This window comes from Chrysoperla carnea, chromosome 1 (genome assembly GCF_905475395.1).
Source record: "Chrysoperla carnea chromosome 1, inChrCarn1.1, whole genome shotgun sequence".
In the NCBI taxonomy this organism is placed as follows: Eukaryota; Metazoa; Arthropoda; class Insecta; order Neuroptera; family Chrysopidae; genus Chrysoperla; species Chrysoperla carnea.
Window position 1 is genome coordinate 110,844,470 of NC_058337.1, and position 15,859 is coordinate 110,860,328.

At 30.3% G+C, this 15,859-nt stretch overlaps 1 protein-coding gene across 2 annotated transcripts; it reads right to left on the reverse strand.

Annotated features, from left to right (window-relative positions):
* Positions 1-8,303: 8,303 nt before the first annotated feature.
* LOC123305268 lies at positions 8,304-12,420 on the reverse strand. 2 transcript variants are annotated; one of them, XM_044886934.1, is made up of 7 exons: positions 12,307-12,420; positions 11,536-11,774; positions 11,279-11,476; positions 10,620-11,198; positions 10,204-10,526; positions 8,553-8,730; positions 8,304-8,476 (listed from the first exon to the last, which is right to left on the reverse strand). In XM_044886934.1, the coding sequence occupies exons 1-7, from the start codon at positions 12,333-12,335 to the stop codon at positions 8,310-8,312; spliced, it is 1,713 nt and encodes a 570-aa protein (XP_044742869.1). In that variant the 5' UTR covers positions 12,336-12,420; the 3' UTR covers positions 8,304-8,309. The 2 variants fall into 2 exon arrangements, with proteins under 2 accessions (XP_044742869.1, XP_044742870.1); XM_044886935.1 differs by lacking the exon at positions 12,307-12,420 and adding an exon at positions 11,853-11,954.
* Between the last annotated feature and the right edge of the window lie 3,439 nt (positions 12,421-15,859).

Here is a 15,859-nt window from a genome sequence, read left to right on the forward strand (position 1 = left end):
AAACAATTTTAATTTCTTGAAATATTCAAAATAACTATAAAATTCTATTTACTATTTCTCTTCAATAAATAATACTAACGAAAGGTATTGAGTGGAATACAATTATAAGCGATACACACCGTCCGATAAAAGAATTATTGATACTGTGAGTTAAAAAATAGCATGCCGACTCTAAAACTTTTGTTTCTTAAAGTACGAAAATCTGGTTTATTGCGCTACCCAAATGTGAAGTCGATGAATTCTATTAAATGGGGTATCATTTAATAGGTATTTAAAAATCCTAAGTAAAAAGTAGGTATCAAATTGAAAAAGAAATGTAATAAAAACAAAAACTCGACTGCGGAGTCGTTTTTGAAATATTACCTAAAATAACATTCAAAAAGCTTATATTTAGGAGCTATTCTTATCTCGAAAAATACTCTGCTAGGCGTGAAATTGTCTTCTAGATTTTTATGTTTTTTTTTAAGAACTAATCCGGTTGATTCTGTGATTAAACAAGTTTCTGAAGTGTCTTGTATATTATTTAAGTCAATATCTCAGAAACTACTCGTCTAATCGTCAACGGACACAATTTTTTAATTGTATGGTCAACGTTCCTATGAAAAATAAGTATTATCTAAATTGGAAACAAACATTTTCCAAAAGTTTCCTTACTGTATATAATGACAAGCGGCTATAATTTCTATCCTAACTACTTAAAATAGTTGACTGTTTGTTATATTTTGGGGGCTAATGGCCCCGTTTCTCCTTGTGCAAATTCGTGCTTTTCGTGATGTTTTCATTTTTTTTTTTTTTTTTATAACAGTAAAAAATCTTTTGTTTAAAACAATTATTTTAAGACATGATTATATTTATTCTCCAAAGCGGAACTTAGCATCTGATCGAAATCTTGCCGCATAGTTATATGAATGACTATTAGATTTGAATAATAATTTTATTAGACATATAGAAAATCATTTATTATATTACAATATAATTAATATGTACATGAAACAATATTACATCATAGTGAATAGATTCAATATGAAAAGTTATATTTATTCCGATGCAATTCTCCCAGACATTTCATGGCATTCAGACTTTTTTTAACAATATTTCGTCTAACTATGCGTTAGACAAAATCTTTGTCGATTACACACGCAAGCGGAGTTATGTGTCCTAAAAAAGTAAAATGGTGAGTTCACTTCGTTTTTCTTACTGATTCTGGATGAAACCGCTCTCCGTTCCTTTTTCCCCAAGTGTCAAAAAGTTTATTACCCACTGTTAATGCAAATTATTGCGGCAATCGCCGAGGTAGTAAGAAAATGAACCATTTATCGGGTCTCTAGCTGATTATTTCCATTAAATAAAAAGATTTTAAAGCGATTATAGAATGCGTTGATATATATTTATTTATTTTGTAGAAATTTTTTATTATATTGTTTAGAGCATGCTTTTGACAGCTGATTCCTTTCGTTTTTTAAGAAGATTGCTCTCCTGTGTTGTTGATATTTGTAATTGTTGATGAGCACTTTTGTAAATTTTGTATTTTATCGTGTTTTCTTTTTCTTGCATAATGAATTTCCGCTCCTAATGTGAATTTTATTGCTGAAATTCCAGTTTTGCCACCAAATTTCCCTTCGGGTCATTTATTTCCCATTCCTTTGTACTATTTGTTTTTAAGAAAATTCATGTAAAATAACATTCAGCTACAGAGAAATATATCTGAATATAGCCAATCTAAATTTTTTAATCGTAGGTTGTCACTATAAATAGCATATAATTGACAATCATAATTATGGCGTAACCGTACATTTAAAGTAATATGTAATATGGTTCCCATTAAAATCGATTGACAGAGTCTTCCTTAGTAGGGTTGTCGAATAAGATTACACTTAATTTCAACTGATCGAAGTTACGAAACTAAACGGGTAAGAATTTTTGTAATAGGGCGTAGTTGATGTGATCTATTTTATATTATTTTCACTTATATTAAGGAGATAAAATTTGTTTGTAAGTAGGTATATCTCGATCTATCGAACCGTTTTTTAAATATTTGCATGTCATTGGATTTGTCTAGTGACTGGAAAAACATATGTTATACAGGCTCCAGAAAATTATAAAAAATTAAGATATGGCTATACTATAAAAATGTTATAAATACTTCGAGCTCGTGGCTAAAAGTTTCTGCGGAAAATTAATTTACCTACAAGTGAGGGCACGATAATTTTATTTGAGCGAAATTCAGGCCATATTTGTCGATACTACACCATATTGTGAATTTGAAGTCGATGAATTCTATTAAATGGGGTATCATTTAATAGGTATTTAAAAATCCTACGTAAAAAGTAGATATCAAATTAAAAAAGAAATGTAATAAAAACAAAAACTCGACTGCGGAGTCGTTTTTGAAATATTACCTAAAATAACATTCAAAAAGCTTATATTTAGGAGCTATTCTTATCTCGAAAAATACTCTGCTAGCCGTAAAATTGCCTTCTAGATTTTTATGTTTTTTTTAAGAACTAATCTGGTTGATTCTGTGATTAAACAAGTTTCTGAAGTGTCTTTAATATTATTTAAGTCAATATCTCAGAAACTACTCGTCTAATCGTCAACGGACACAATTTTTTAATTGTATGGTCAACGTTCCTATGAAAAATAAGTATTATCTAAATTGGAAACAAACATTTTCCAAAAGTTTCCTTGCTGTATTTCCTTGCGGCACGATAATTTTATTTGAGCGAAATTCAGGCCATATTTGTCGAATTTCGCTCAAATAAAATAGGGTTGTGAAGGGATAAAAGGGTATGAAAAGAATCAAAGAGAGATCAATGAGTTTTGTATAAAATGCCTGAATTTCATGAAGCGTCTAGGTCTGTGATACAATATATTTAGTGATAAGTTTTATAAATGTATGTATAATGTTTATTCATATAATATTATAATTTATATACAATATTTATTTCAAGCATGAAATTATTTACGAATCATTAATAACTTTATATATGTACACATAATAATTTTATTTTATAATTAATAACTGACAAACTGTTGAATATTTCCATTACAAAGTATAACAATTATAAATAAATATAAATATCGAAAACTAAAAAAATTGTTAGCGAAATAAACTAACTTCCATTAATATCGAAACGTAATAATTATAATTTTGTAAAATATGCCAACTATTTAGAAATTCCAACATACAATAAGTGACTGCTTAATAATTTGACATGTTTATTATTTTAATTATTATGAATTATTTTAATTTTTTTACAGAAAAATGTGACACAGTTTGTATACAAAAAATTTACAAGGTAGAAATATGCCACTATGTATATTCAACTTTGTATGTTGGCATTTTCTGTAAAATATAGCGAATTATTAACAAATTATTTCTAAGCAAACAATTTGTTCTAAATATTTTTTAAATAGAAAATGTATTTATTTATTTATAAATATGTTGATTGTTGTCCTTCTGGTGTACTATCTAGAAGGCCACTAAAGCAAGTGCAAATAGTTTAAGATTTAATAGTTTTCCCAAAGTTTCGTTGCAAAACACATTTAGGGGAAATATACCTATATAGATAAAATATAATATATTCTAATTCACACAGCTGCAGGCTTATGAATTATTAAACTATATAAAAACGCCAAAAAAAATATTTTATTGTCCGATTAATGACGCCTGTCAGTATATTTATTTAACAGTAACCCATGTGTAAAATAGATAACTGATTAAGTGAACATCCCACTATTGCATAATTGACCCCTGATTGAAAAAATTCCTGTTTAAATTATCCTGTTCATGTATATAAACCTGTAAATTATTCGATGAAATTTTGTATTTTCATAATCATTTTTTATTTTATTTCTTTGCTTGGATATAATTTATAATAATTCAAACCCATCGACCAGTAAGTAACCATTTCTATTTATCCAAAGGCTGCCTGCTATATAACGACATGTCTCGTATAGGGACTGGAGACGACGTATTGTTTCTACAATTTTTTGAACAAAAAATGATATAAATAGTAAAAACTTAATCAACTTTAGTTTATACATATATTTTTTACAATTTTTTTAAATATATAATAGACATACTAAAATTTTTCAAAGAAATGAAAAACTTTTGAAATATAATTTTCAAATATAATTTAATAATTATAATAAATTAAAACAAATTCGTTTTGAAATTATTCTTGTTTTAAGTGTAATGAAGTACAAGAAATTGTTTGAACTATTTACTAAATGAGTCAAAAGGAACGCACACAGCAATGTAAGTACATACATACATTATTTATATTTCTCTTACCTAAGGAAAATGTCTAATGATTGCTAAATTTACAGAGAAAGAGAGTCCGCAGAACACTTTTCAGTCAATTAACTATTCTGGCATTAAATTTAAATGAAAGAAAAAACATCAGCTACACAGAGATCGTTAGGGTAAAATTCTTCAAAAACTTTGCGAAGGTTATGCATTTGTGTAATTTACATTGACCTTGATTTTTTTTTCAATTTGTAAGGTTATTTTCTTTGGCTTAAATTATTTCAAGGTTGATTTTTATCTCACATTTCCACCGAATGTATTCGACCTTCAAAAAAGCTTAAATATCTAAGCTATTAATTTGTTTTCAATAATTAAGTCTTTTAACTACAAAGCCGGATAAAGATGGATATTTTTGCTTGTGTAGGATATTTTTGAAAGTATCGATTAGAATGACTCGCCTTGTAAATGATTAAAACCTTGTTTTTGATGTTAAAAAGAAAAACTTTTTTGGTTTTAAGTGTTGGAGGTAGTACTAAATGTATATAATGTATAATAATACTCTTGACTCAACAGGATGACTTTAAAAAGTATCCATCTTCGTTTTTCGAAACCGAGATGAAAAATCAAAAACACTAACCGACTGTGGTAGGGAGTGAAAATACAGTATTTAGGTTTTTATGCGGGGACGTCTTCTTGGTCAAACTGGAAACAACTTAGTATTTTTAAATTGAATTATGTAAATATTTTTATGGTAGATTCTTTAACTTTGCTGGCAATCAAGCAACTTTAGTGCCAAATTCATTTTTTTCTTTTAATAGTGGCGACGGGAATCGAACCCGCTCTCCTTGGCATACCGCTTACAGAATTGATTACGTTTTGACCAACTGAGTTACTAGGGTTGACTAAAAAAGTGTACTCTGTATTATGATTTCCCCTAAAAAGGAGATAATATATGTTTGAGCGGTTTTTGGTTATCCATTCCGTTTTTGAAATACAAGAGTGAAAAAAATCATGCTGTATATGTGCATGTATGTATGAAGTTGTTGTACTTGTTCATAGAGGGTATAAAACTCAGTCATGCATCCGGTGTTTGCAACAAGCACCTTCTTCAAACAACGAACTCGAACGCAACGAATGAATTGAATCACATCATCATCGTTCGTCGTAAAAGAAGGAAATGTTCTTAAGTTTGTGTATATGTTTGTTATATGGACTAAAGTATACCGTCTAGAGAAAACACCACACACCACATCTAAAGTATCCTTTCATTATTTACCCTTTTTTCTGTTGCTCCAAAGAGTATTCATTTAAGACTAGAGCGAACTTTATTTTTTTGTGTCGTAGTCAATGAAAGACTTGGTGATGTATATCCTCTTGCTAATTTTTCGTTAAGTTGGAATTCTAAAATAATTATATCTGAAGTAAGTATAGCCCAACCTTCAAATATAATAGTTCTCGATTTTTTAAAAGGGGTACGTATCCCTGAAAAAAATTGAAAAAATTTTTTAATCTCCAATTTCGATAAAACTCAGTCTGTAAGGTAATTTTCACCCAAAAAGTACAAAAATCGGGTGCATTTACTGACTGGTCGAATAGATTTTGAGATACGGACTAAAATCGATTCAAATATTGTGATATTTCAGAAACTATGCATCCAATTATTAACTTAATCTGTTTTTTATATTTTTTGGATCAAAATTACCCCATCCACCGAGTTTCATCAAATTCCAAAACATAAATTTTTTTTTAATAACGCTTGGGAGAAGAATGATTATTTTATGAATATTGTAAATATTGTATATTTAATGAACCTTGGTAACATTATAACATACCTTGATCTATATTTGTCTATAAAATTAATAACTCCATATACAAAATTCGCATCCCCTTTGGAGCCCCTTAGGGCATGAATTTCCAAAAGTCTCTTCTTAGTGCTCGCTTACGTTAGTGCTTAGTGCTCGCTTAGGGAACGTGTGTACAAAATTTCATGCTTCTACACGCAGCGGTTTCAGCTGTGCGTTGATCGATCAGTTAGCTTCCATTTATATATATATATATATATATAAATAGGTTAATCATATATTTATTATCTAGAATATTTTGATTATTTCCGGATAATAATTTAAATAAAAAAATTTCATCAAAAATGTTAAGTAAATTAATCGGTACTTAAACATATATTATAAAAAAATTAATGGCATGCGTGCAATTACATCTTACTTTAAATATAAGTTACTTTTATTTAAACATTGTATTCAACCATGCCCGTAGAATCCGAAGTACCTTATTTTTACTTGGCCATTCATACATTTATTTGTTTTGACTTTTACGGTATCCACTTCGTCATACTTCGATGGGTAGAAACTTTTAAAACACAGAAAATTTCTTAGTTTCCTTACAAAATTTTGATCTTATTTTCAACTTTTTGTCATTTGCTACTCGTATCCGATCTTTGGTTCTTCATCTTTCGAGCATATCACTTATTCAGTCGTGAATTCATTAAACGTTTTCTTACCGAAAATTTTCGATTTGTTACCGTTTTTCCTCATTCTAGTCCAAAATGGTGTACTCTTCATTCCCTTCTGAGGCAGAGTCGAGAAATTGGTAATCTTACTTGTTAATTGTTACTATTTTCCTATTTGCAGATCAATTAAAAAATAAATAAGTCTATATTCTAGGAACCAATCTACGAACCTTCTACATCATACTTAGATATCTTATTTTACAAATGTAATCATAAAAGTGGAAGGGAGGAAAGTCGTCATGCAGAAGATTAAAACAGAATGACTTTTATTATTAAAAACTATAGAGAAAAGTTTTCGTTTAAAAACTTATTTTTTAGAAAAACAAAAAAAAAAGTTTCGTGTTTTTTTTTTTAAATTTTGTATACATAAAGTCTCAGGTTAGTTTGAATGCTTTATTTCAATTAACTCTCTAAGATAAAAGTTAATTAACAAAATAATTTTGAATTTGTTATTCGCTTTGAGTAAGGCAATTGTTGCAGTTGTGATTACTAAAATAGACTACATTATTTCCACGTAAAAAGCTTCATCACCAATCACACATCTGATTGGATTAGTTATACTTAGCCCATCCATTTTTTCATATGTAAAAATTTCATACTAATAAGATAATTAAATAACAATTGCGAAAACCATTTTGTCCAATAATGAATGAATGGGAATGCGTGTTGTCATACAACTCAGAAACTTCAAACTTATTTTGCCGGAAAAAGAACTTTCTCTTTTATGGAGTGCTCGACAAAACGATTATAACCTTTGTTATTTTCCTAATGAAATAATAAAACATGGAGATTCTTCAAAATGAAGCCTCTCCACACAATCAAAAACTTTCCGCAAGAATAAGACCTTTCCTTTTACAAGAAATTTACAGACAAAATTACCCGACTAGAAATTTTACTGTGCGACCAATTGGGCCCCCATTGGGCTTCCCTATTGGGGCCCCTGATAGGGATGTCACGCAAAGACATATTGGGACCCAATGGGGAAATCCCACGTGTGTCCCAATGGGGAAATCCCACTTGTGCCCCAATGGGGATATCCCACTTGTGCCCCAATGGGGAAATTCCACTTGTGCCCCAATCGGGAAATCCCACTTGTGTCCCAATTGGGAAATCCCACTTGTGTCCCAATTGGGAAATCCCACTTGTGTCCCAATTGGGAAATCCCACTTGTGTCCCAATTGGGAAATCCCACGTGTGCCCCAATGGGGAAATCCCACTTGTGCCCCAATGGGGATATCCCACTTGTGTCCCAATAAAGGGAATCCCATTTATGCTCCAATGGGAAAACCCCTAAAAGGTCCCGTTTAGGCATCCTGAATCTATCATTCATCAGGAAAGCAAAGCATCCTTACCTTGGTCTCGATAGGAATATCCTGCAGACTACTCAAAACTATCTTATTCATTAACTATAAAAAAAATCAATAATAGTTGATTTGTTATTGTTTTTATTTATTAATAAAATTAACCATATAATACATAAATTAAAAAAAAAAATTATTATTAAATAAATTATGTAAAGAAGCTCGTCAGTCATTATGTAGGTTCTATGTTTTTAGCAGGTTTTTCAATCTTTTGCGTCCTTAGAAATCGGAATCCATCCCAGTCACGAGCATTCCGGATGGTAGCAGACATGGAGGTTAAAATATCTTTGTCACTAAGATCGCCTCCTGACGTATTTTTCATTTTTTTTCGCATTACTTCTGTAATTTTTTATCGAATTTGAGTGATTAAGAAAAACTACCGTAATTAAATAGCTGCAATTACAATAAACTTTACCTTGTATGCATTGATAAAAACTAGTATCTTTAAATACCAATTTGCTGTTTTCTCCTTTACCTTGTTTGGACGGAACGTACATCACAGCTAAATCACGTGAGATATAGCTTTTTATCACAGCAGTCATGTTCTTGTTAAGGCTATCCCCTTTATTAACCAATTGATGCATACGATAAACCTGAAGAACATCACATTACGCAATATGAGCAATATGTATTTTTAAATAATAGACCAAGAGTACTAAATGAAATGTATTAGTGAATTTTAAAAAAAATTCGTTACAGGGCAAACTCAGCGGAAAAAGGTCGATAAAGGGGTTACAAATGTTGGGTAAAAAATCCAACACCTGAATGTTTGCCGGTGAAGAGGGGTGGGGGTTTAAAGGCGTTCGCTGCGGTTTTTGGCGATTTGCGGCGTAAATACTCGTCCTATCAAAAAAAGTTAAATGTAAAAGTTGTTGATAACAAGAAAATCAAGAACTTTTATTCTTATCATTTTTTTACATAACCTCAATATTTCCGAATAAAACTTAAAAAACCATTTTTTTTGTTTTTTATTTTTTACTCCGCGAAAAAAAATGCAATTGTTATGCAATTTATACAATTGAATCTATTTGAACTCAAAATAGCCTGGAATTTTTTGTTTTTTTTCTAAGTTAAGTAGTTAAAAAAATTAGAAAGTTTCACACCAATGAAATAACGATTTCACGACATTGAAAAATGTGTGAAGAACCGTCTTAATAATATTATGACAAAATAATAATTTACCAAAGTTGTAATACATTAATATTTGCATACGACTTATTTTGGAAATCTTATTTTCTTTAAGATGCCGTTGAAAAACTTTTTAATTTTTCATATATAATTACCGCTACAGGCCAAGAAAGTTTTTTTCAGTTTTTTGATTTTTTGAGATTTCATAACACAATATTACAAGCATGCAATATGTATTGCATAAAAAAAATGGTTAACATAAATGAATGTGTATTTAATAAATACATAATTTTTCAGTTTTTTGCAATTTTAAGAATGTTTTTTGCATACAGTAATATATTTTTATTTTTTTATATGACAATTGATATCTTTACAAAGAAAATGACCGCTGCAGAAATCGTTTATCGTTAAAAAAAAAAACCTTTTCGAGGGACTTTAAAATGAGCCTATCATTACCAAAAAACGTTAATTTCTCAGATACTACTTAACTTAGAAAAAAAACGAAAAATTCCAGGCTATTTTGAGTTCAAATAGATTCAATTGTATAAATTGCATAACAATTGCATTTTTTTTCGCGGAGTAAAAAATAAAAAACAAAAAAAATGGTTTTTTAAGTTTTACTCGGAAATATTGAGGTTATGTAAAAAAATGATAAGAATAAAAGTTCTTGATTTTCTTGTTATCAACAACTTTTACATTTAACTTTTTTTGATAGGACGAGTATTTACGCCGCAAATCGCCAAAAACCGCAGCGAACGCCTTTAAACCCCCACCCCTCTTCACCGGCAAACATTCAGGTGTTGGATTTTTTACCCAACATTTGTAACCCCTTTATCGACCTTTTTCCGCTGAGTTTGCCCTGTAACGAATTTTTTTTTTTTAAAAAGTAGTACTCTTGGTCTATAAGAATTTCTTTCAATTATATCTAATTTACTTACTACTTGATTGCGAAAAGTGATGTCAGTATTGAGCAGTTCATTGAAATTAGCAAAAATTTCTTTGCTCTCCATTGGAATATCTATAGTTTTTAGTTTTTCACCGCCAGCGGCTCGAGTCTCTTCACATTCATTATTGCTACCGTCTTCACCAACATTACCACCACCACCACAGAAACATTTCTGTTTTATAATTTTTTTAATTTCTGTCACATCATCAGTAAGTTTGTCCAACAACGCTGAATTTTTAACAAGAGAACTGTTTACTTGGCCAATCTGTTTGCTAATACTTGTAAAGTATTTTATAACGCCACTCTGTGATGAATCTGTTAAAAGCCAAGCCATAGAATATTTTAAATAACATTTTTTTTTTCAAATTTTCGTTTCAATTTCTTTAATTTTTAATATTGAAAACTTACCTTTATCAATCTTTATCGGTTTTTCGCTAATCCGCGTGTTGATTTCCATAGATGGTCGGGTTGGATTCTGCTGTTCTAAAGGTTTCTTTGAATTCGATACATTGAAAAAATTATCTCCGTCACAGCTACTACTTTTAGTATCATCTAACTTCAAGTTTTTAGAATTATTTTTTGGTGATATTTTCGTCTGCTTTCGATCTTGCAACAAATTATTTATTGGTGAAGAGTCACTTGATTCGTGAGACGAGCTCGTGCGCAATAATTCACCGTTCCCACTCTGATCATCTATCCGTGATTTTTTAGAGTTTGACGTAAATGGAGAATCTAGCTTCAACTTTTTAGGATTATTGTTGGGTAATGTCTTCTTCCGCCTTTTATCTTCTAATAAACTTATTGCTGAAGAATCACTTGATTCGTGGGATGAATTCGTGTACGATAGTTTACTACTATGACTCTCATCATCTGTCCGTAATTTTTTAGATTTTTTCGTAAATTTCGAATTTTCTTTATTTTTATTATTTGTTTTTATTTTTTTTCCCTTATGGCGACTGCTTGAGGGACTCCCAAAATTTTTTTCTCCTGATTTAAGAAAAACAAAATTGATAAATTATTTATTACGAGAAACATAGATTTTATGTTTGAAATAATAAATATCTTACCTGAGTCATTGAATTCCAAATGAAACGATTTTAATTTGTTTTTTAAGTCATCAGAGGTACTTGTAGTTGTTTTTATTTTCGTCAATGACTTTTTTTCTTTTAAAAGTTTTAACTTCACTGATTCATCATTGTCAGTACTGAATGCATAAGGCTTAGTTTTTAAAATATTTAATCTTTCTTCAGCTTCTTTGAAATTGGCTATAAAATAATCAATGATTTGTATTTATATTTTAATGTATTAGTATAGTATTACTTACCAGCCCGCCCACGGATTTCGACGGGGTAATCAGACCAGTCGGGTAAAGGATCCTCTGATTTTTTAATCATTGATTGTAACAATTTGTATTTCGACTGGTCATACGGCCCAGGCATAAATTGACAACGAAAATTATCATTTTCAACACTGTATGTTAGCCAATTAACCGGAACAATATCAATTTCTTTATTTATAGATTCATTATTTAAAAACAGAACCAAATAGTATTTTGGTACCTCCCTATAAACAAATATCAAAATTATTAGATAAAAAAAATTAGTACGAAAATAAATTATTTCTGAAAATATAAATGCCTACGCGTTTATAACTAAAAATTAGAAACCCTTGTTTATTTATATTTTCTTGATCAACGCCTAATTACGGCGTATTAGTTGCTAAAGTAATTCAACTATATGAATTTCAAATACAAAATATAGATAGTGTACAAGGATCCTCGGACTGATAAAATAAGAAATATTTATGTTTAGTATCAAAACTTGAAAGTTCTCTGATATTGAAGTTGATACGACATACGATAATTTTTAAGATTTTTCAAAACAATAAATTATAAACAATAAATTATTTATAAAAAAAATTACACAGAAATGTAAAAAAACTACGAGTGTAAATGTTTAATGATCTTAAAGTTAGCAGACAGTTAACAATTTTCGGATTTTTTTTTTTCACCAAATGATTTACGAAAAAAAATTTGCACATGCTGCTTATATTTTAATTAATTAAATTTTCAATTTATTATTTTTGAAATACTTACAGTTCATTATATTCGATTAGATTAGACATTATCAATCACAATCATTAACATATACGTTCACTAAATAATATCACTTTAAACCGTAAAATAAAAAATTTCCTGCTTCACCGCTTCAATCAAGCTGAAACATCTTTGTTTTACGTCTGACTGTCGACAAAAAGAATAGTGCGCACGCGTTAATCTTTTAGCTACACAAATACATACACAAATAGATAAATTAATTGTAATATCTTTGCATACACATATACATGCATCACAAAATACTTAACTCACACTTTACTGGTACATACACTGTGTGTGTTACACTTGCGCGCGCAACTTGATATAACTTGATAACTGAGATTCCTGGTATTTATTTTGCTAATACGAGAAATATAATAATTTTTTTTAATAATTAGGATAAAACAAAAATAACATAATAAACATTTAAGTTTTAAATGTTTTTAAAAATGTCTTAAAAAGTATCACCACTATAATATGTATTTATATTATTTTTTTACATTACATGTGTAATAATGGCATTACATACATTTTTTTTTTATTATTTATAGTGATTTCAAAACATACCATTTTTTTATCTACATCATTTAAAGGATATGTTACCGACGGACACCTTCTTTCACTAACGATCCACATGTTTAAATACTCTGAACTACATGGATATTCATAAATCGGTCTAATTTTTTTTAATTTTGTGCCTCTTATGAAAATATTATTTTCCCCAGAAGGTTTAAAAATATATGAAACTTTAATAACTTCTTTATTTTTTAATAAAACGGTATTGTTTGGATGTTTTGATGTAATAATTGCCCCTCTGAATTGAATTTTTGAAACGTTTTTGCACACTTAGGTAGCATAGGATATTTTTCCCTCCTTAAAATATTCAATAATGAGTCGAGACGAGTATGTGGAATGGGAGGATCTGCCAATGCCCACTGCCGAAGTTCCTCAACGTCATTCCAAATCTCTTCATTGTTGTCATTTAATATTTCTTCGTCCTCATCACCTTCTAAAAAATGTTGATCATTTTCTTCAGACTCATCAACGGATTCACGATCAGAAACTTCCTCACACTGATCAACAGATTCACCATCAGAAACTTCCTCATCTTCAGATTCATTATTAATAGATACACTTGCGAATCCATCATTTAAAAAAATATTTTCATTAGATTCTATATTATTATTTCCAACTGTTCGATCTTCGAAATCATCAGATACATGTAAATATCCTGCGGAAGGGCCATCAGATGCTGAAGTATCGAAAACTTGCTGAAATGACTCTCGACACCTTTGTTTCCTTAAACGAGCAAGTTCGCGTCGAGTTCTATTGAACTTGTTAGCATTTAACATTTTGTAATAATGTGAAATATGAGTGGCACATACACTACACCATTAATCCTTTGTGTAGAGCCCGACAATTTGTTTATCAAAAAAAGAATATTCGCTCGTTATGAATTCCGACTTTTTAAGACAGATGTCACGTCTTGTAAAAAATTATATGTGATTTGTCGGGTGCGAAGTTTCCCACTTAGGTTCCACACAGAGCCCATTAGGGAAAAATTACATTAAATTTTTTTATTTTCACGTTGGGATTTCCCACATATGTCCCACACAGAACCCAATTGGGAATAATGACAATATTTTTTTTTTCCACGTTGGGCTTTCCCACATAGATCCCACAGAGAAAGCAATTGAGAAAAATGACAATAATTTTTTCAATTTTATGTTGGGGTTTCCCACTTAGGTCCTACACAGAGCCCATCAGGGAAAAATTACATTAAATTTTTTTATTTCCACGTTGGGATTTCCCACGTATGTCCCACACAGAACCCAATTGGGAAAAATGACAATATTTTTTTTTTCCACGTTGGGCTTTCCAACTTAGATCCCACACAGAAACCAATTGGGAAAAATGACAATAACTTTTTCAATTTTACGTTGGGCTTTCCCACGTAGGTCCCACATAGAACCCAATTGGGAAAAATGACAATAATTATTTAAATTTTACGTTGGTATTTCCCACTTAGGCCCCACACAGAGCCCAATTGGCAAATATTGACCATCAATTTTCTTATTTTTGTTTGGGATTCCCGATTGGGTTCTCATTGGGCCCTCATAGGGATTTCCCTCTTGGGAATGCCCCATTGGGGCCCAATGAGGTCCAGATACATACAGTGGGCGTTCCCACAGCAATTTCTAGTCGGGTAGTGGTTAGGTAAGCAACCAAACATCAATTTCTAGAGGTGTATTCATTAATAATAATGCTGTTGAGCTGAATACTATATTAAAAAACAAGTTATATTAACAAAATTTTCAGATCCCCCCTCAGATTTCATTGAATCATAGCAAAGAACTTTATCGATTAAGTTAACTTTCAAACAAATAAAAATTGAGGTCGTTTAGTATCCCGGAACGAGGATCGGTTTAGGATCTACGATACCACTAACAGATACACAGATAGACACGTTCGACTTATAATTTCCCTCTTTTTGTGTCGGGTCTTATAAATACTATTTGAGACAAAACCCTTAAGAAACACTCGTTAGACTCTTGTATTGCACAATTTATTATTTCTGACAGTAAGTATAATGGAAAGGGGCTGAACGTATGGCGCTCACAACCAAGTTTTTGTCATTTAAAATATTGACATCAAAAGTATTTGTCATGGCGTTTCGTTTCTATTTACTTTTATATTAATGAGGAATATTACTTACGGACGCTAAATAGTGCCGATGATCTCCGAGAGAACCTTGGTATGAAATCGTAAGAGAATGAATTTTTTCCAGAATATTCCTCCCTACCCCCCAAATATATTATTTCCTCTAACCTTGACTGAGATATTTTAAAATTTCCACTACATATCAACAATTTATTTAATTGCTAGAAATTAATTATTATGTTATTTGCATACTTTTACAAATATTTTATAATCATTTTGGCAAAAATTTACTGAAACTATTTTATATGAATGACATTAATATTCCACGCATTTAAAAAATTGTTTATCAAAATCATACGCAATTCAAAATTATTCTCATTATATTATTTTTACGGAGATAAGTTTTTCATAGAAACAACTTTTTACTTTTTTTCTGTATACTATGGAATTGCTTAGATGAAAATAAAATAACATTTTAATTTTAAAAATTCTTTGCATTTGCTTTCTACGTGTTAAATTTATAATATGTTGTGAAGTGTTTCGGACTTTCATTTTCAAACTGACGATACTGCCATTGATGTTAGCATGAAGGTTATAAAGAAGGAGAACGATCGCTATGTACTAAAGCATTAGCGCACCTGTCCCTGAAAATATGTAGAATTTATAGTTCATTTTCAGCCACCAGCCGCGCTGTCGTCGGTAAGTAATACATATAGCGCACAACAGCCCGCATTTAATGATACAACTTAGCGATCCCAGCGCATCACTTATTTTTTCAAAATATTGGGGACAATATTTTCTATTGCGATCGTTCTCCTTCTTTATAACCTTCATGGACGTTAGTGTCTTTAGTCCGCTGCTTTATCGGCTGAGCTACTGATGATTGTATATA